General features: G+C 34.5%; 3 protein-coding genes across 4 annotated transcripts; all 3 read right to left on the reverse strand.

Moving 5' to 3' along the window:
• Positions 1-691: 691 nt before the first annotated feature.
• LOC129881016 (actin-58) lies at positions 692-3,454 on the reverse strand. The gene is made up of 5 exons (XM_055955326.1): positions 3,363-3,454; positions 2,334-2,406; positions 1,705-2,098; positions 1,001-1,614; positions 692-921 (listed from the first exon to the last, which is right to left on the reverse strand). Exons 2-5 carry the CDS (start codon positions 2,391-2,393, stop codon positions 856-858), a joined length of 1,134 nt encoding a protein of 377 aa, XP_055811301.1. The 5' UTR covers positions 2,394-2,406; positions 3,363-3,454; the 3' UTR covers positions 692-855.
• Positions 3,455-5,524: 2,070 nt separating this feature from the next.
• Positions 5,525-10,311, reverse strand: LOC129881017 (very-long-chain enoyl-CoA reductase). 2 transcript variants are annotated; one of them, XM_055955327.1, is made up of 5 exons: positions 10,170-10,311; positions 9,944-10,036; positions 8,961-9,000; positions 6,426-7,180; positions 5,525-5,857 (listed from the first exon to the last, which is right to left on the reverse strand). In XM_055955327.1, the coding sequence occupies exons 2-5, from the start codon at positions 10,010-10,012 to the stop codon at positions 5,789-5,791; spliced, it is 933 nt and encodes a 310-aa protein (XP_055811302.1). In that variant the 5' UTR covers positions 10,013-10,036; positions 10,170-10,311; the 3' UTR covers positions 5,525-5,788. The 2 variants fall into 2 exon arrangements, with proteins under 2 accessions (XP_055811302.1, XP_055811303.1); XM_055955328.1 differs by having other exon boundaries at positions 9,944-10,057; positions 10,170-10,283.
• A 636-nt stretch (positions 10,312-10,947) lies between these two features.
• On the reverse strand, positions 10,948-14,804 carry LOC129881018 (KIN17-like protein). The gene is made up of 2 exons (XM_055955329.1): positions 14,650-14,804; positions 10,948-12,309 (listed from the first exon to the last, which is right to left on the reverse strand). Exon 2 carries the CDS (start codon positions 12,264-12,266, stop codon positions 11,073-11,075), a length of 1,194 nt encoding a protein of 397 aa, XP_055811304.1. The 5' UTR covers positions 12,267-12,309; positions 14,650-14,804; the 3' UTR covers positions 10,948-11,072.
• Between the last annotated feature and the right edge of the window lie 6,886 nt (positions 14,805-21,690).

Genomic DNA, 21,690 nt, shown 5'->3' on the forward strand with positions numbered 1-21,690 from the left:
CTTTGAAAAAAAATCAACTTTCCGTCGAAATCATGACTAGAGTAATGATTTTGTTGGTTGTTTACTTTATGTCTTATTCTATCTAGTGACGATTTATATATTTCCACAACCTGTAGGTCTTAGCCTATTTACTAAGAAGAGGTGTGAATTACTAGATACGATTCGAAATCAAAATTGAAAAACTAGTCTAATAATGCAAAATCGAACAATGATCAGACATGAATATAGAGAAAAATTAAGTAGCAATGATTTGAAACTAGATGCGATTCGAAATCGAAAAGCTAGCCTAATAATGCAAAAAATTGGAATATCTGCTAGTAAATAAATGGCCTGCAAACAATAGCAACATGAATTCATGAGCGAGGATTGTACGTACGATCGCTGTATATTAGTTTACTCTAAAATATCAAATATATAGAAGAATCGATACGATAAAGTTAAATATTAGTAGACAGCCACCAAATTCTTTAAATCCTATAAATGAAACTTTTGGTTTCAACACAAGATTTAGATCCATATTTGAAGCAGACAAATTAAATGATCCTTGGGATTTTTCAATTTTTCCTAAAAATCTCATTATGATGTGAAGATGAATACGAGTTTAACAAGTCTTTTCACAAGTATAATGAAGTAATACAAAACTTTTTATCACCATCTCAAGTAGACCGCAGCGGGATACACAGAAAGGAAGTATTATGGAACAGTTGAAACTTAGTAATTGAATAAATATAAAAGAATTAAGATGATGAAACAATCAACTTTTTTGCCATAGAAAATGAGAAGAACAAATACAGAAAATAATATCACAAGCTGCATTCCGCTCCAGTCTTGTCAATGTTGTTGTCTTCAGGAAAATCAAAAGCATTTTCTGTGGACAATTGATGGACCTGATTCGTCGTACTCTGCCTTTGCAATCCACATCTGCAGACAAGAAAAAAACAGAATATGAGAATATTGTATTTTTTTGTTATAGTTTTCAAACATGTAAATTTAAATAAACCTGTTGGAAGGTGCTGAGGGAAGCCAAAATAGAACCTCCAATCCATACACTATATTTCCTCTCTGGTGGTGCAACAACCTTAATCTTCATGCTGCTTGGAGCTAATGCAGTTAATTCTTTACTCATTCTATCAGCAATACCTGGGAACATGGTAGTACCACCACTCAGCACTATGTTACCGTAAAGGTCCTTTCTAATATCAACGTCACATTTCATGATCGAGTTGTATGTGGTCTCGTGGATTCCAGCTGCTTCCATTCCGATCAGTGAAGGTTGGAATAAGACCTCAGGGCAACGGAAACGTTCAGCACCAATGGTAATAACTTGACCATCAGGAAGCTCATAGCTCTTCTCAACAGAAGAGCTAGTCTTTGAAGTATCTAGTTCTTGTTCGTAGTCTAAGGCTATGTAAGACAGTTTTTCTTTTACATCCCTCACAATTTCTCGCTCAGCTGTCGTGGTGAATGAGTAACCACGTTCCGTTAGGATCTTCATCAAATGATCAGTCAGGTCACGACCTGCCAAATCAAGACGAAGAATGGCATGTGGAAGGGCATACCCCTCGTAAATTGGGACAGTGTGGCTCACACCATCACCAGAGTCCAACACAATACCTGTCCAAACATAATGAAATTAGCAAAAATGAAGTTAATTCAACGTCCTCCAAACAAAGGTGAATTGATGAAAAACAAAGATTGGCTTACCGGTGGTACGACCACTGGCATACAGAGAGAGAACAGCTTGTATAGCAACATACATAGCTGGAGTATTAAAAGTCTCAAACATAATCTGTGTCATTTTTTCACGATTAGCTTTCGGGTTAAGAGGAGCTTCAGTTAGAAGAACAGGATGCTCCTCTGGTGCAACACGAAGCTCGTTATAGAATGTATGATGCCATATCTTCTCCATATCATCCCAATTGCTAACAATACCATGCTCAATTGGATACTTCAAGGTTAAGATACCTCGCTTTGATTGAGCTTCGTCTCCTACATAAGCATCTTTTTGACCCATACCAACCATCACACCAGTATGACGAGGACGACCAACAATACTAGGGAATACAGCTCGTGGAGCATCATCTCCCGCGAACCCAGCCTAGATATTGAAACAACATCAGAATCTATTTAACTTTCTTAAGGGACATTATCTCAGAAGTTATTAAGTATTATCAAATCTATGTCGCCCGGTCTCTTCAAAAAATGTGAACAAGTGTGTGTCAGATCCTCTAAAAGTAGTACATTCTTGGAGGATCCGACACTAATTCAACAACATCCTGGAGAGTCCGAGCAACATAGGATGAGCTCTGTTGTATATATAATTTTCAGCTTACCTTGACCATTCCTGTTCCATTGTCACAGACGAGTGGTTGAATATCCTCGCCTTCTGCCATCTTATGTTACTTCCTGCATCGAAAACTGAATCTTTAGTAAAACTATACAGCTTCAAAGACCTTCTTTGTTTTGTGTTTCAAAGACATAACGTTAAAAGTTCCACATCGGTTGTGAGATGGCTTTGGGCAACCTACTCCTACGAACTAGTTTTGGGGTTGAGTTAGGTCTAACCTCCATTTCTTAACATGGTGTCTACGCTATAATTGACAGGCTCGGGTGTGCAGGGGTTACAAGTCCCACATTAATTGTGGTTGTTGGATGGAAAATTGATCTCCTAATATAGTTGGGCAATCCTCACCTCATCATCTCATGAACTAGATTTTACGGTTGAGTTAGACTAATGTCCATTTCTTAACCTATAATCAACATTAATTTCTAAATAGCAATTGATCCTAGAAGAAATTATCAACCCTAAAAAGAAGAAGTGAGCAAAGTACAAATCTTACACAATTATTCATGTTCATCAACCTAGCTAATCACACAAACATACATCACATAAATCAAAAGGAGAAGTTTTCGGCCTTTTGCTGTCATGTGACTAGGAGATCGCAGATTCGTAATGTGAAAACAAACTCTCTTAGAAATGCAAGGTAAGGTAAGACTGCGTACAATAGAAGGTTACTACATAATCCGATTTGAAACATGTGCACCTACCTCTACATCCATACACACATTTGAAAAAAAAATTATACATTTTCTTTTATAATCGTGGTGTCTGTGCCAACTTATAAGCACTTGGATTATTCCATACGGATACCTTTCAACTCCCACCGGCAACATATAACTTTGTCCATCAAGCTTGAAACATCTTTTTATTCATATATATATATATATATATACAAATAAATAATTTACCATAATTCATAAACTCAAAATCCTAACTCCGCCTCTGCTTTTATATATTAAATCCAATTTCACAACACAACAATTCATAGAGTGAAACATGAAATATAACAATGAAATTGTACCTTTGGGAGATTGGAATCTTAGAGACTTTTTTTTCTTCTTCTTTTTTTGTGTATTCCTTATTGGAGGAAATAGAAGAAAAATTGGAGGGGTTATATTGAAAATGGAGAATAAATATCAGCCGTTTGATTGAATAACAGCATTGATCCGACGGACATTAGTGATACATCGTGGAGGGTTATCATTTTGTTTCATTAAGTGGTCCCTACTGCCCCCACTTATTTCGCTTTTTCTCTCTTTTTTTCTTTTCCTCTTTATTTATTATTCAAAAAAATAGATTTGAAGAGAAAGAAAAAAAAGTTCTTTCTTTATCGAAAATAATTTATCTACTTTTATTAGGTAGAAGTAAGATTGTGTATATGTTATACTTTCGGATCTCAATTAAGAGATTATATTGAATATGTTGTTATTATTATACTTAATTAACAAAATAATTTAAACATAGTTATATATATATTATCTTCTCTCAATATACCCTACTTGATTAAAAAAATTAGTCCTCAAATGTAAAAGCTAATCAAGAGTTGATAGTTAAACAATCGTATTAGCCTCTTTGCAACTTCGAATTTTGTACAACGCAAGCACACAAGAATCAAGTAAATTTTTGATCTATCTATCATTGACCATGTTTGGGTTGCCTCTAATCATACCAAATCTCAATTAATATAATAAAGGGATATTGGATCTTGAAAATCTTCTTTAACCCCTATGATCATGAGGTGTGTCTACAAAATCTCATTTCCTTTCAAGTACACAAGTCATAGACTCATTAGTTGGAAAGCTAGTTAACAAAGAGAGAGTGGGGGTCAGCACCAAGTTTCTAGACCATATAATGTTGGTGTCCGATCAGCTTTAATTAATTTCATCGGATATCTACTACTTTTTATTTGTATTACTGAATAATTCAGTCAATCGTGGATTAAACAGGTGGAATGAAATCACTTAAGTGTTTTGCCTATACCAGACTTTGAACTTTTGATCTTAAAGTTTTCAACCTACTTCATTAACTATTAAGTCATACCTTTAGTGCACACAAATTTGTAAGGAGGTCGACCCAAAGTTATGATTTAGTTGTTAATGAAGTCATGTTTCGATCGAGGTTCAAATTCTAGTAAAGATAAAAAAGAAAATGTTAAACAACTTTTTCTCACTTGTCCTTAGCCTTGCGGATAGTGTTATTTGATACTTATATTTATAGGAAATAATAAACATCGAAAATAATAGTTAAGGTACACACAAGCTGATTCGAGATTCAAATATTTCTACCATATGACTACCTAACTCCATCCTTCTATAAAGTAGGAAAAGAAAAGGAGAGTGTGGGGGTCATACTCCATAGCCACTCCAGCTTTTTGTAAAGACTTCTAAAGATTCAAAAACCATGTGTGATTGTCTTAAAGACATTTGCCTTTTTCTCTTCTGATGATTAAAGCACTTAATACAGCAATTGCACCCTTTAGCACATGCCAATCCAACTTAGAGACTCAATACTTTTTTAGCATTATACACTTGTCATCTCTAACACTTTGGGCTGGAATGTTCAACCAAAAGATTTTTAACTTTTGAATGCATGGGTAGACAAGTTGAACCTTTATATAATTTTTATATAATTATGGTGTTCGGACCAACTTGCATGCAACTCGACTAATTCCACGAGATGCCTACTACCTCCCACCAGCACAAGTACCAAATAACTCTCTTCATCCCACCAACATAAATAGCACATAACTCTGTCCACCAAGACTTAAACATCATACGGTTGTCATCCTATGTTTTACCATCTAGAGACAACTAGATCCATTATTTGGTGGATCTTTACAGTAGGACAACAGAGAGAAATGGCTTTGTCCTACCAGTATAAAACCAGATGCTTTCCTAATAACACTGCAACAGTAAATACTGTATCTGCAGAGCTACATCAATCGATTTAAACTTGATATATTCAACCTATAAATTTTGAGACAATACTCGTTGTACTTTAAAGATTATGGTTACAAAACTACTAAATACTTGATGAAAAATTGGTGCTTTCTTCACACCTGTGTTCTGAGTCGACAATACTAAGTTCAGTTGAACCTACTGTAGATAGGCTACAACCCGCCTCTGCGGCTGTGCCTGTATGATGCATGAGAGTTTCTTGCAGACTTAAATATTATAAAATCACTTTCATAACTCATAAACAATAGATTAATGCAACTATTAAGGGTAACAAAGATGGTTCTTGAAGCTATCACAAAGAAGTGAGAACTACAAATATCAATGAATTCAAAGATCATCTGGTCTAAAAAGAGCTAAGACATGGACCAGTAATAATCTGAGTATTTCATCTTTTAATGAGAAACATAAACCTTCAAAAGTTGCAGGTTCACGGAAAATGATCAACTAAATAAATAACTCTCGGGCTTTCTCACATTGACGAAGAAATGGTCTACAGGAAAGGAGGCAATATCACCCATCGTCGAGGATACTTTGGTCTTCCTTCCTTTCCATCAAAGAGCTGCAAACAAAAGTTGCCAAAGTTAAGATCCAGAAGTAATGACACAATAAGATAGAAGCTTCCTGATAAGCACAAACGAATATTTGCTTATGGCACATAATATTGTTAGTTAGGGGTTCTGTTAATTTGTCTAGAAGCACAAACGAATATTTGCTTATGGCACCAAAATGGACCGTGTCAAGTCTGAACTGTCTACTGTGACAATAAGGAAATTGTAGAGAGCTTTCAAAATAGAATAACAGTGTTTCATATATGTAAGTTCTCTCTAGATGATAAATTTGTATGTTTTGGAAGACTAAGTTTGTATTTTTTTTCCTTAGGTTAACCCTTTTTCCCCCCTGTGAAGTGCAGTGCATCAGCAGAAAGAAGCTGATAGAATAGAAAAGATAATATCTGTTCGAAATAGAATCACACACATCCAATTTTGAAGTCTACTGATAAATGAAGACTTGGTCTGGTAACACCTCATGTAAATCCTAAGGAATGCACGCTGTTATTTATATTCGTAAAAACCTTCTTTGTCCCTTTTTTTCAAAAAGAAGAAAAGGTCAAATAAACCATAGTTTACCTTCTTCAAACGACGATGCTTTCCAAGAGCCCAGTTAGTCATAATGCTAGCAGCAACAACCATGAAGATATAGCCTGCAACAGTCTGAGTAGCAATGTTGAAGCCCAACCACTGGTAGATCTCTGTTGTGTAATTTGCACAAGTGACAATATTGAACAAGAAGCCATGGGGTATTTGGTAACCTCCATTACCACTGGGACTTCGGAGATTTCTCAACAATAAATGGCAATAGAAGTTTGCCACTTGACAAACTATCCCAAATCCAAATCCAATCTTCATCTGGAGATCGCTAACAGGAGTATAAAGAGGATGATTTACGAAGTAAGCAATGAACGCTCCAAAAGACCAATAATAGGCACAGTTCCGAAAAACATTGGAGATTGGAGAAGTGGCGTGGCTGAAGCGGTGCACAAAGAAGGTCTCCATGATCCGTTTGAAGTAGTGGAAACACCAGTAATACAAGGCATAAGTCTGCGCAGGGTGGATAACACGCTCTTCTTTGTAGCCAAAATACTTGTAGACAGGGAAGTAGTAAAAGATAGGATAGAGTAGCAGAGGCCCCAGATACTCAAAGAAGAAAAGTGTGCTATACTTGACTTGTGCACCCAGATCCTTGAAAACTACAGTTAATTCGCCTGTGCTCCCCTTAGTATACTCACTGAGGCTCTTCTGGTAGTGAAGAACAGTTGGCCTCTCTTTTGAGCCAGGTTGAACAGGCAGAGTGAGTCGTTGTCTAGAAGGATAGTATTTTCTGGCTGTTGAGGTCAGAAGTAAACAATATTTTAATGAAGTCAAAATCATAATAATGCAACTTCGAGAAATAAGAAACTGGCATCAACAAAAGACAACTAGCAGTCCGCAATTTATCTAATGGATTGATCCTTGCCACTTTGCGTTCAATTTCGAACTGCATGAAGTGCTAGATAGTAATCATTAATGTTTTAAATATTACACCTCATAAAGATCCCATGACAATGTCAAGCACAGATGTAGAAATGATAAATGGATGCAACAAAGAAAATGTTCGATTGTAAGCTGCACAACTGGAAATAGTGGGAATGACATGTTGGCATGGAGCTAAAATCTTGCATGTACGTAATTCATCACCCCAGCATTCACTAAAAAAGCAAAACTGTATATGATGAATTTAAAGCAAGAAATGCACCATAACATCATTGAAATTTGGCAGATAAAGAATATTCAGTTTGATACAAACCTTTGCAGATGCTAGATTAACACAGACTCTTTAACCACGGGTCAAGTGGATTGAGTAACAAGTACCAATTACTTTGAAGCGAAACAGCTTAGAAAAGCATCCTCACTTCTTACACAACTTATGATCGCCTATCTGGACAAAAATCTAAGAATATCTGCTTTCGGTTGAGTTTATGCAAAAATTGTTCAGATGCTACACAATTGTCATCATATCAGTCATCATTCATCCATACAATGCAATTGAGCGAGTGTCAATTGTTTCAATGAAGTCAAACAGTGCTTCTTCCCTTTACTCTTTTATTGCACATGTTAGGTTCTAAAACTTGGCAACATAAAACTTCAAGAAGATCATGAAATGTACACCTTTCCTGCCACTTTAAGTTGAACAACTTTTACACATTTACGTTGAACTTCTCAATACAGAATTGAGATCAGTACCAATTAGTTCAAAATTTGACAATGATACTTGTACGATGAAAAATCGTTTTATAAATCCCAGTTAAATTGATGACTATATTTTCAAATTGTCATTATAATGTACAAAGAAAGCACGATGAAAACAAACAATTAACATAAAAACATGGAGAACTTATCAACTTGCTTTGAATCTCCAAAATCACTCTATATATGTACACAAAACAAAGACATACACACACAAAGAGAGAATTTTCTAATTTCTGATGAAGAAATCAAATCGAAAAAAATCATTAGAGAGTAGAATCACAACTTAAAAATTGAAACCATAAATTAATTAATCCCTGACATGATCAATCAGTATAGCACCTAAAGTTCTTGGTAAATGGTTCCAGACAAATCAATCTAAGTAAAAAATGCATGGTAAAAGCTTTTACACCTTCCCCTCAAACTACTTTGCCTTTTCATTTAGTCAATGCCTCAGCCCTCAAGGCAGATATGATATATATTTTCTCTTGCAAATGTCAAGCAAAATAAATGATTCAACTATCATGGAACTTCCCTAGGGACGGATCTTCTATCTTCTGTGGAGATGTGTGAAGTATGAACTAGCAAAACTAAGCTACGACTTAGGACATCAAAGGCAAAACACGCTAGCTGGATTTTTCATATATTTGATGGGGAGGGTTACCCCATATCTGTGCTGGTGGGAGATAACGGTTAACTAGTATAATAATCCAAATATTAAAAAAAAAAAAAAAGAATACGATTAGAATACCATTTTCGTACAAAATAACAGAGTCAAACTGAATATCCTTGAGAATGTTTAACTCTCTGAAATAGCTGACTCAGAATAACACAGTTCTATATTACGTAGCAATTAAAAAAAATACAGTAGCCACTAACTTCGTTTATGAATTGCCTCCTGCAGATCAGCAACTGTAGCCTGAAATGACGACAACAACAAAAACAACCAGAGTTACATAAACAAACCAATAAAATACAAAAATTACCCATCTAAATCCATCATCTTTTTTAACAAATCGACCACTATTCTGCTTAAAATACACATTCATGTAGCATAATTGAGTCTCAATCAAGCTGAATTTCACTAAACAAAAACAAACCCAGATGAGGAAAGGTGTGAAACAGTCAGAATCAGTGACAACAACAAGCAGAATTACATAACCAAACCAATAAAACATAATTTTTTTAAAAACAAATCGATCACTACGCGTTCATTTAGCAAAATTAAGCATCAATCAAGCTGAATTTCACTAAACAAAAACAAATCCAGATGAGGAAGTATGGAAAAACATACAGAATCAGTGACAACAGCAAGCAGAATTACATACCAAACAAATAAAACATAAAATACGCGTCATTTAATCAAGCTGAATTTCACTAAACAAAAACAAACCCAGATGAGTAAATATGGAAAACCATATAGAATCAGTGACAACAAGAAGTAGAGTTACATACCAAACAAATAAAACATAAAATACGCGTTCATGTAGCAAAATTAAACATGAATCAAGCTTAATTTCACTAAACAAAAACAAACCCGAATGAAGAAAGATGGGAAACATAGAGAATCAGTGACAACAACAAGTATAATTACAAAACCAAACCAATAAAGAATAAAATCACGCATCTATATACATACTTTTTAAAAACAAATCGATCACTACGCGTTCATTTAGCAAAATTAAGCATGAATCAAGCTGAATTTCATTAAACAAAGTCAAACCTAGATGAGTAAATATGGAAAACCACACAGAATCAGTGACAAAAACAAGTAGAATTACATACCAAACAAATAAAACATAAAATAGCAAAATTAAGCTGAATTTCAATAAACAAAAACAAACCCAGATGAGGAAACATACAGAATCAGTGAGTTCAAGTCCACCCTTGATGAGTTCTTTGCCGCTACGTGTAACCACCAAAACCTTCATTTTTGCTCTCCAAAACTTTGGGATCTACGAAAAAACAACTATTTTCTGAGAAATGAAAGAATGTGACGAGTTTGAGACCTTTGATGGCTCTGGATAAGTAGTACAAGTAAGCAATTAATGGCGGTATAGTAGTTGGGTAGAAAGTAGCTGAACGAACCAATTTCGTGTTGGATGAACCACCACCTCCTTCAAATTCAATGTTCAAACTATGAATCTCAGTTTATTGGGAAGAGGGTCCACTTCACTATGCCCATGACCCAGATCCTTTAAGGTACTTGGTCCGGAACATCTCGGGATAAAACGTGAGATTATTTTATTTTGACTTTCAATCTTTTTATTTTTATGAGGTAAAAATTATATGTTGTTGTTGTTGCCATTTTGAACTTTTGATTTCGACATAAGCAATTTCAAGATTATTTATACCACAATTGTAGTATTATATTTTTACTTGAGCCGAATTACTATTAAAAATAATCTCTCTATCTCCACATGATAGGAGTAAAGATGTGTGAACACTTGCGTCTTCAGATTTCACTTATAGAATTAAATTATATTGAGTATGTGGGTGTTTTGTAATATTATTTTTATACCACAATGTGGGATAATAACCTCAAAATAAAATATAAAATTATTTTATCGTGTGTTGATTGAACTTTTGATTCCAATGGGAGAAATCTTCGAATTATTTATATTGGAATTATAGTATCATTTTTATATAACGCTGAGTGGAATAATAATCGTGTTATTAATTATCTGGGATAAAATAACAAATGACAACAGATTTCCTTTTACGAAACTTTTCCCGGAAAACGTTTACGAAAGTCATTTTTACCATTGAAAATAGGAGTTTTGTCTTTATAAAACTATTATTTATCTCACTTTTAATTCAATAAAAAAGCAAACATCTAGTGAGAAATGATGGGCAGCTTCTTCTAAAACTTGGATGACTATTGTTCCCAAAAATACAAGAATCAACATCCACATAAGAGCAGCACAAACGATTGATGACTTACCAAAACAAAAAACATCAATAAGTACTAACAAGTTCTTGTATCCCTGTTTATTCTGCAATTTTTGATATATCTTCGTAATCAATATCCTTGAGAACCTTTCCATCATATATTCCCTTGTCAATTTGTACTTTAGCACTAAAGTTCCTTGTATTAACTGCTAACAGTCTGGCATTTGATGCACGATAAGCACCGTTAACGATCCTCACAAGACCTCCAAGTTGAGGAATTACAGTCTCAAGCTCTTCCTGATCAACCCTTAGAACATGCTTAGTTTCAATCATCTCAATCTCCCCAACATACTTATCAATAACCTTGCGAACAATACCCTTTTGCTTATAGTAACCCTTGTCAGCCAAAGCCTTGCTCATTACCTTCACAATTATCCCCACGCATAACCAGTAATCTTTCCTATTATTCCGATCCCTTTCTTCCTCTTCCTCTCTCATTATCTCATCCAACACTGGGCAACTTTCACGTTTACCAGTCTTACGACTGTCCTTGTTACCTCTTTCCCTCTTCTCATTATCTATCTCATCAAACACGGATTTTGAGCTTCCTGCTCTCTCTTTCACAACAGATTTTGATGTCGAGCCTAATGTTAACTTGATCTTCTTCTCAGCCTCCAATTTCGCCATGAGATTAGGATGCAACTCCATCACCTCCACAACACCATCCATATTTCCCCCACCCATCAACTGCTCAGCACGCTCTCTTTGCTTCTTAATATCCCTTTCCTGCTTCTCTTCATCTGCTAGGTCGGCCCTAATTCTCTTGTTTTTCATTTTTTCTTTGAAAAGAGTCTCGGAATCTCGATCAATATAGGTAATAAACCAACCTTTCGGGGTCTCTTCAACTTTACACTTTCCTGTTTTCCCCAAGTACTTGATAAACTCAGTTAATGTTGCCCATTGAGTGGAATTCATATGGACATGGTGGCGATCAGCGATATACTCATTGTACACAACAGTTGCAGCAACACGACTAAAGCGGTGACTACGCTTCATATGCTCAAGAAATAAGCTCTCAAATTCCTCAGAATAGCCACCAACAATGCGATTAGGATTCTGACCAAAGATTTCCATTTGACGTTGATGGGACTCGCTCATGCAGTGGCACTTGAATCCATTTTCATCTCGACATTGCTTCTGGCACATTTGGCAGTACCATCGCAGCTTCTGCAGGCCCTTTGCTTTGATTCTGTTGGCAATTGCCTTCGGGGTCAAGAAATCATTTTTCCCCATATGAATTTGGGAAGTTCAAATCGGTGGACTTCTTAACAATTACCTGAAAAAATCACAACTCAACATCAGTTCTTAAATATATCCAACTTGTTTGAGGAAAGAGTTAGTTGGGCATTAGGGGTCAATTATAATCTACTCTCCAATTATTAAAATATTGATAAACGAAAATATATTCAGATCATTAAGCTCCAACACAATAGCTATCAAAGAAAGGTTAACATAGAAATATAAAATCCAACATATTACGCATGAATCTCAATAAAGCTTTAGCTAGTCTAGGATCAGTCACTAATGTAGCAAGTTAAATTCACCTCATGAGTTAGTAAGGAATGGTAACAGATTCACAAAGAAGCCAACATCACTAAGGAGTAAACTAGAGAACCTAAATCAATTAACAGGAGGACAAGACATCACACAAAAGAAGTGAATGAGCAGATTTTAGGAAAGAGGCATACTGTAGCAAATTCCTCAATTCTTTAGATGTTCATCTAGAGCCTTAATCATACGAGATCACCCCAGTGATACACTCAAAAATCAGTCAAGCAAAGATAGATTGTAACAGGCTGATTTAATTTTTATCACGATGGGCAACCAGTAGCTACAAGTCAGCAGAAAACTAATCTCAACTCCCCCCCCCCCCCCACAAAAAAAAAGAGCAGCCTTCAAGATAATTCGATGAAAGGCTTAACTGATTTCTTCATCTTGGCCGGTAAGTAAACTAACAGGAAGAGTTTGAACAACACTCGAGATTCTAAGTTAAAACAGTGGCCATCTGGCACATACCTAAGAACTGAATGAAATAGAATATTGTTGATGAGAAATACAATTCATGCTTGATGTAATATGCAACAGAAATTACTTTGAACTACCAGATTACATGTAAGTGATAAGCAATTAATATCAAATCATAGATTTAGCATTCACGAGATCATATTCTTGTCAAAACAAAATACTAATAAGGATTCTGAAGAAATCTTGTCAAAAACTCTCATGCTAAACCAGCACTAAATTCAGCAGACAATAACTCTAAGCAAAACTCAAAAACAAACTGGAGACGCATTGTAAGCAAGGAAGAAGACAACACAATATTCAAGTGCTTTAGACAGAGCAGCAACATCAATCAAAACATGTTAAACAATTAAGCTTATATAGGCAGAGACAACACATATTACCCATTGAAGATGACACTACATGAGCAGTAGCACCGAAAACAGTAAAATTAGTGCTTGACAGCAGGTAACAGCCATAATATCGAGGCTTTAGATCAAACAATTGTAAGGAAGTTTCTGAAAACAAGAAATAGGAGTCTACCCAGTTCTATCAAATGATGAGCTAGACCTAAGCTGGGACAGATTCAAACATGTATAATTCAATAGCATGTAGAACCTAATAGTCTAAGAGAAGTTTTGTCAGCTGGTCTATCAGGAGATTATGTTCTATGGTTCCAGCTGTTGCTGTGTGGGGCTTATTGACAGAAATCAAAGATGTTTCAAAAGCGTCTCAACTAAGAGCTTCAATTTCAAGGGCAGATGCTTAGTGTTACTTTTTAGTTGGGTTAACCTCAGTCCTTTGTATAACCCTGAACAATTCTTGGATTTTGTCAGCTCTCTGGTATTATGATAGGTTTTATTTTTGCCCTTTGTAGAGCTGACTATACCTGCTTTTGAAAATCTTGCATCCTCTGGATGCTTTGTTATTAACACACCTCTTACTTCATCAAAAAAAAATTCAATAGGATTTGAACAGACGAGTATATAAGGAAATAAAACATCAAACACTGATGATCGAAGTAGATTGAAAAGAGCTCGAATTAAACAAAAGCAAATCACAGATGGATTATCGAACATGTAGATAAATGAGTATAAACATTCAACAGCCAAGAGTTTAAACATACTATAATCTAGAACCTAAATTAAGCCATGACGAAATTATTCTTATAACCATGAGCCTTAAATAAATTGAAGCAGATTCTCATCAAATACAAGCAGACTACATCATTAACAGTTTAACACATATACTATCATAAAATATTCAATCAATAATAACTGGACTCTATGATACGATCTTAATCTGTCGAGTCCTATTTTAGCAATAGGATTAGCCATTTAGAAGTCACGTGATACGCACGTTGCCAGTTGTAACTAACTTTTGGATTCAATTTCCCTATTTCTGTAACTGCTGAATCCAATTAAGGCTCTAGAGTAAACTGTTCAATTTGTTCTTTAGGTAATCTCGATTCTTTCTTTCAATTTCATATTCTAAATTTCAGGTCGTATCACTCTAACAGAAAAACTAAAACTAACAAGAAATTCTAAGCAAACATAGAACTAAATCGTACGATTTCGAACGGATTTGAAACGAGAAATCGATATAGGATTGTTACCGTTGCCGGCGAATTCTGGAAGATTCTCGCTGGATTGTACGAATTCGAAGGAGGAACGGTTAATCTACGTCGAGATTAGGGTTCTTCGCCCTGCGTTTTGGCGAGAAGAAGATAAAGGAAATGAGGGGTGTGGGCCGGGTTATATGAGAAATTGGAGTCTGAAATAATACGGTTGGTCTAATTAGACTCGAAGTTTTAAGGGACCAGTTCCTTTAGATATTTTCATCGATAATTTAAATTCGATGAGATAAATTAAAATTAATTAATTGAACTTCTTAATTGTAATAAAGTAAAATATTAGCTTTCTTACTTGAAATAAAAGATTAATTAAATTACTAGTTTATAATTTAATTAATTTAAGAAAAAATAAAATACATAAACATTATTTTTTGCGATGATTTTCTAAGCATTTATATAAAAAAGGAATGTCGAATATAAATCTGTACAAGTATAAAATACAATATTTGTACTTATATCCTTCTTTATTCCAATGGTAAGGGTGTTTAGAGATTGGTTTCGGTCGATTATTGGACAAAATAAAAACAAACCAATATAATCAAATTTTAAATTATTAAAATCAAATATAATATGCATTCATCGATTTTGATTTGGTTATTTGGTTATAACCATACATAAAAATTAAAAAAAAAGTGATTTATTTAAAAGGAAAAAAAAGGCAACAATTCATTCAAAAATAAAAATAATTAGAACAAATGATATACCAAAATTTCGAACACTGAATTTACAAAATTTACCGCGTTGACCTAGAAAAAAAAGAGACAAGTGACATTCGTAGTCCCACCAAAACTGTCATAGATACTTATAGGGGTGCTCACGGTTCGGTTTGGATTGGTTTTTATTTAAAAAATAACCAAACCAATTGAGTCGGTTTTTCAAATTGTCAAATCAAACCAAACCAAACTATATCGGTTTTTACTATTCGGTTTTTGTCGGTTTTTATCGGTTTTTGTCGGTTTTTAAAATACCTTGTAGTCACTATTTGAATAAACAGAAAATAAATTTCAAAAGTATTTTCTTATTATAAATTTCATTGTAGCTAGTAGCTAGTAGTCAAGATTGACGCATACATATTTAATAATAGAGAATGACTCACCTAAAGTTTTACTATTTGTAATTGTGAGTAGCTTTTCTGCGTATGAAGTCTATATTTTATTTATTTTTACTTTATTTAGTATAATTCAAAAGAATGGCCCAAGATCAAAAATATAAAAACTCAATATAAATTGTATTTTTTTCATAAAAAAATTTAAACACACACATATATATACAAATTTAATTTTTAAAATATGTATATATAAAGTCGGTTTGGTTCGTTTTTTTTGGTTTTTTTTAGACTTGAAACCAAAACCAAACCAAATATAGTCGGTTTTTAAATTTAAAAACCAAACCAAATCAAACCAAATAAATGTCGGGTTTTTTTTCCGGTTTGGTTTGGTTATCGGTTTGGTTCGGTTTTTTGATTTTTCGTGTTCAGCCCTAGATACTTATATACATGAAACCAACAAATAAATGCTCTTGTGTTTGGGTGTTTTTATTTTCATAAATAAAATATATATGTATATAATTTATTGGTTCGATTTTAATTATTTCTTCAGATTTTTAAAAATCAAACCAAATATTATTAATTTTTAAAAATGTAAAATCAAACTAAACCAAATATAAATAAAATCGATTTATTTAACAGAAATTTTCAATTTGGATCCATTTTTTATCTAAATGAACATTCCTACTAGGATTACACTTGTTGTTAGGGTAGAAAAGTACATCTTTTCAAATAACTCTGCGTTTCCCAAAAGTTCTCCCAAACCTAAAAGGAAAATATTAAGACCAATTAATAGACCCAACCAAGTAAGAATCTCCCTATTCCTAATTCGATTTCATTAATCAAGCACAATTAATTCTTTAATATACTCGATTCCTTGCTACTTGTTAAGAACTCAATGCAACTTCCACCCTTCCAAGCAAGAAATGGATATGTAGGACTTATAATCTTGTGTTTGCAACCATCAAATTCACAAATAAAAATCATGTAAACAAATAGATAATCACAATGCAAATAATAATAAGCAAGATAAACTAATTTTTAATCTTATAAAAGTCATAAGAGTCGACAACCCAGTTAATGGGTTTAGCTACTCATACTAGAAAAATACCACCATTTTGTTAACGAATGGTGAACGGTGAAATACAAATTTCACCTATAAAAGGAGCTCTTCAGTTCTTCATTTCAGACACCAATTCACAGAGAGAAAAATATTTAGAGAGCTGTGGGGATTCCATAGACTATAAGAAAATAGTCTGTGAAGAAAATTAGAGTGTGAGCGATATTTTTTATAAGGTGGTAAATCAAAAGAGTGTTATTTCTTTTGAGTGTGTGGTAGTCTTTTTTTGAGTGTTGTACTCGGTACTACCCAGTGTAAAATTTTTTACTATAGTGATATCAGTTGCTCCTCTTAGCCCGTGGTTTTTTCCTTATTTAAAAGGATTTCCACGTAAAATTCTTGGTGTCATTATTTTTTTCATTTTATTTCTACTATTTTGACTATATATATTTTGTGTTAGTCCGCATTTTCCCAACAAACTGGTATCAGAACAAGATTTTATCTGAGTATGCTCTGTGGTTGCAGCATAATCTAAACTTTCACATCAGAAAAGATTTACTTTGATTTAATATATATTTTTTTAGGGATAACGATGGAAACCAACACTAATAGAATGGTTACCTTGAATGGTATTAATTATGACATTTCGAAGGGAAAAATGAAAGACTTGTTTTATGTTAAGAATTTTTATTAACCAGTGTTTACCACTGTAAAGCCTGATAATAAAACAGATGAAGAGTGAAATATGTTGCACAGACATGTGTGTGAATTTATTAGGCAATGGATTGACGATTATGTGTTGAATCATATTTCTGGGAAGACAAACGCTCGTACCCTATGGGGCATCTTGAAAGCTTATATGTTTGGAAGACTGGAATAATAAAATGTTCTTAACAAAGCAAATGTTAAGTTTAAAATATCATGATCATCTCAATAATTTCCAGGAAATCATGAACCAATTGTCTGCTATGGGCATTAAATTTGACGAAGAAATTCAAGGCTTGTTTCTACTTGGTTCCCTACCAGATTCTTGGAAAATATTTAGAACTTCATTGTCAAATTCTGCTCCGCATAGTGTGATCTCTATGAATTCCGCCAAGAGTAGTATCTTGAACGAAGAAATAAGAAGAAAATCCCAAGGTTCTTCTTCTTCATTAGATGTCCTGGTAACTAGCTCTCAGGGGAGAAATAAAAATTATAGTTCTCAAAATAGAGAACATAGCAGAACCAAATACAGAGGCAGACTTAGGGATATTGAGTGTTATTATTGTGGCATGAAAGGGCACACAAAGAGTTTCTGCCAAAAATTAAAGAGGGAGAACAAATAAAAAGAGGAAAATAAAGAAGATGGCAATGAAAATTATTTAACCACCATTTCCACCAAAGATCTTGTTACAGTCCTTGATGCAGATCTGATAAATAGTGCTTGTGATGAGTTAAGCTGGGTTGTGGACACTAGTGTCGTATCTCAAGTGACATCAAGGAAGGAATTTTTCTCTTCCTATACTCCTGGTGACTTTGGAACCCTGAGTATGGGTAATGAGACTGTATCTAGGGTGGTTGGTGTTGGTACAATCTGTTTGGAAACTAGTATTGGAACTAAACTAGTTTTGAACAATGTAAAACATGCACTTGACGTTCGTCTACACTTAATTTCTGTTGGTGTTCTAGATAATGAAGGATATGTTAGTACCAATGGCGGTGAAAAATGGAAACTCATCAAGGGTTCCTTGGTTGTGGCTCGTGGTAACAAACATCGTGGTCTATATTAGACTATGGCTTCCACTTGTGCAAATATGGTAAATGCAGTTAAGAGCGATAACTCTTCAACGTTATGGCACAAGAGGCTTAGCCACATCAGTAAGAAAGGACTCAATGTTTTGGCCAAGAAGAAATTGTTGTCTGATTTTCAAAGTGCTAAATTAGAAAAGTGTGAGCACTGCTTGGTGGAAAAATAAAATTAGGTCTCCTTTAAGTCTAACCCTCCTTCAAGAAAGACAGAGTTGCTTGAGTTGGTGCACTCTAATTTATGCGGTCCAATGAAGACAAAGACTTTGGATGGTGCACTCTACTTTGCCACTTTCATTGATGACTGCTCAAGAAAGCTTTGGATCTATATCTTGAAGACTAAAGACCAAGTGTTATGTCATGACCTAGCCCCGTGACTAGTGTCCGAATTGGACCCTCGTATACACACCTATTATCTATAGTTAATCGGCAATTAAACATGATATAGGATTTATATGGGTAGCACGTCGTCTCAAACTGTTACTTATATATATACCAAAATCACCTATTTCTTAGGGAGTCTTAATTGTCAAAAATAAGATAACATAATATGTAAGCTGACAAGGCTTCCACTCCGAATGTAAACGTCCAAAAACATAAGTCATACTAGTACACCGGACATCATCTATATACAATCCACTCATGTGTCTACAGACCTCTAAGAGGATTATCAATAGCATATGACGGGACAGGGCCCCGTCGTACCCCTAAATACACAAATATATACATTATAAGGATTAGTACCCAAAGTTCGGGCTCCGAGACAATGGAGCACTTCAAACCCGTTGAGTAGAATCTTAAGCTGGCGGCTCTCCAAAATGAGTATCTGTACCTGCGGGCATGAAATGCAGCCCCCCGAATAAAGGGGGCCAGTACGAACTATGTACCGAGTATGTAAAGCATAAAATACCGTAAAGGAGATCACATATGCAATAAAGATTCAGGAGCTATTCACTATACCTGTGTCTTATGAAATGAATACATGCATATCATCATCATATATCATACCCGGCCCGTTAGGGGACTCGGTGTCACAATTATATCAATATATCGTTATATGTATATATATACCATACCCGGCTTTTTAGCAAGGGGCTCGGTTAATAGAGTAGGTTACACTGATATCGTACCCGACCCATTATGTGACTCGGTGCCATAATTATATTGTCATATCATCCTAACATCATATTATCATATCACGTACCCGGCCCTCTAGTAAGGAACTCGGTGAATAATGTAGTGGAATCCATACATGATAACATACCCGGCCTATTGTAGGACTCGGTGAATAATACCATAACAATATGCACGAATAGAATATCATTAGCAACCTTGTGTAATTTGATCATTATCGAAGACTTAATGGAATAACCAAAACAATCCATCATTTGACAACCAAGACAATAGTCATTATGAATCACACCAATTATGGATTATACTAAAATATGAATTATACCACAACATGAGTTATACTAACTAGGATGGATGGAATCATACACATGAGTCAAGACATAACAATATAAATTCTGAAAATCAAGAACGTTAGCCATCCGAGTGTATCTACGAATAAGAGTTTCTTTGGGATTTAAGCATACGTCATTCGTTCGTTTCACATGGATCATGCCAAAAGAAGAAAATATTAACTTTACATACCTTTAGTGTTTATATGTATATGCTGTCCAATATTGTCTCAACCTATATTAAAACGTTAAGCACTATGGTTAAGCTATGAACAAGAATAAAACGTACTCTATCGTTAGTAGGTTATTTCAAAAAACATTGGACAGCACCTCCCCTATACCGCTCACTTTTCCCACTTTCAAACCAGTCATATAATCATCAAGCAAAATCAACAATCCAAAATATTGACACAAAATAAGATTTATTATTGACAATAAGCCTAGAATGTTTCCACCCGACTCATGTTACCAAAGCAGTAAATTCGGAAAGCCGAGTACCTCAAGATGTATCTATATTTTGAAAATGAAAACAGCAAAACTGGACTTTATGACCTTCGTGAAATGTTTAGATCTCTGACTTAAGTTTCCAATGCAAAAGAAATCAACTCAAAACTCATTTTCTACAAAGAGATATCATCAAAACACTAACAGCTATACATGAGGGATTTTTCAATCCAGAATCTGGACAGAATTTTGCTTATGATTCATTCTTATTTTTCGATATAATAACAGCAGATATAGACTACAACATAAACATAAGAGTTGTAGGTACGTGTATTAGATTTCCAAAACATATTTAATATCTAAAATCGGAGGTCTAGACAATGAGATATTCTAGAATTACTACCAGCTACACAATTCCAAAAACGGATTTGAACATTCATAATCTTCATACACCTTATCCCTCCAAATTCAAGAACAACAACTCATCAACAACATCAAAACAATATCAACCATTATTATACGTCATCACCAAGCTAATTTCATCCATTTAAGCTACCTAAAACAACCCTTTAACCCATAAATCTCAACAAATCACCAAACGAGTTTATAACACTATTTTCTCCGTTCTAATCCGTTAAAACTCTAACTAAACTTGTTAACATTGAAAAGAAGACTTTCATATTACCTTAAATTTGCAGAGACCACATTGAATATTCTCTTTATTGATTGATATCTACCTCAAATTGAAGCTAACACGATGTACAACAATTTTCTCTTCGTGAGCTTTGGATTTTGGGACTCGAATTTTGGTCGGATTTGGTATTTCTCTCAAGAACTCCCTTTCTCTCTCTCTCTGGAAATTTCCAGAATTGTGTTGGTCTAAAGTATGAAGGAATAGATACAAAAAATCAGATTTAATTTCGTGGGCATTGGGCCTGACCCGAATTAGAATTGGGTTGGGCCGAATCCACTATTTAGTTTGGCCTATCAGACTTAAAATGTCTATATCTTATTACTCCGATATCGTATATCATCCCACGACCTATGGTTGGAAAGATATTTTCATTATCTACAACTTTCATTTTGAGAGTTTTCCCAAATTCCCAAATTCTAAAGAGGTTATGGCCTCCCGAAGTCAGCTTATCTGAAACATGACTTTAAGAAAAACATATCTGATGGCTTCTATTTTAATTTGGCCCAAGGGTCCTTCTTGAGATGTATTTTAC

Source organism: Solanum dulcamara, chromosome 2 (assembly GCF_947179165.1).
Source record: "Solanum dulcamara chromosome 2, daSolDulc1.2, whole genome shotgun sequence".
Lineage (NCBI taxonomy): Eukaryota > Viridiplantae > Streptophyta > Magnoliopsida > Solanales > Solanaceae > Solanum > Solanum dulcamara.

What these genes read in the sequence shown, in the direction of transcription:
- LOC129881017 (XM_055955327.1), bottom strand. Translation starts at nt 10,012, where the DNA reads ATGAAGGTTTTGGTGGTTACACGTAGCGGCAAAGAACTCATCAAGGGT. An exon ending in GACTTGAACTCACTGATTCT is followed by an intron (nt 9,001 to 9,943) that starts GTATGTTTCCTC and finishes TCGTCATTTCAG; the next exon opens with GCTACAGTTGCTGATCTGCA. An exon ending in AGCATCGTCGTTTGAAGAAG is followed by an intron (nt 5,858 to 6,425) that starts GTAAACTATGGT and finishes TTTTGTTTGCAG; the next exon opens with CTCTTTGATGGAAAGGAAGG.
- LOC129881018 (XM_055955329.1), bottom strand. Translation starts at nt 12,266, where the DNA reads ATGGGGAAAAATGATTTCTTGACCCCGAAGGCAATTGCCAACAGAATC.
- LOC129881016 (XM_055955326.1), bottom strand. Translation starts at nt 2,393, where the DNA reads ATGGCAGAAGGCGAGGATATTCAACCACTCGTCTGTGACAATGGAACA. An exon ending in TGCCAGTGGTCGTACCACCG is followed by an intron (nt 1,615 to 1,704) that starts GTAAGCCAATCT and finishes ATGTTTGGACAG; the next exon opens with GTATTGTGTTGGACTCTGGT. An exon ending in CCCTCAGCACCTTCCAACAG is followed by an intron (nt 922 to 1,000) that starts GTTTATTTAAAT and finishes TCTTGTCTGCAG; the next exon opens with ATGTGGATTGCAAAGGCAGA.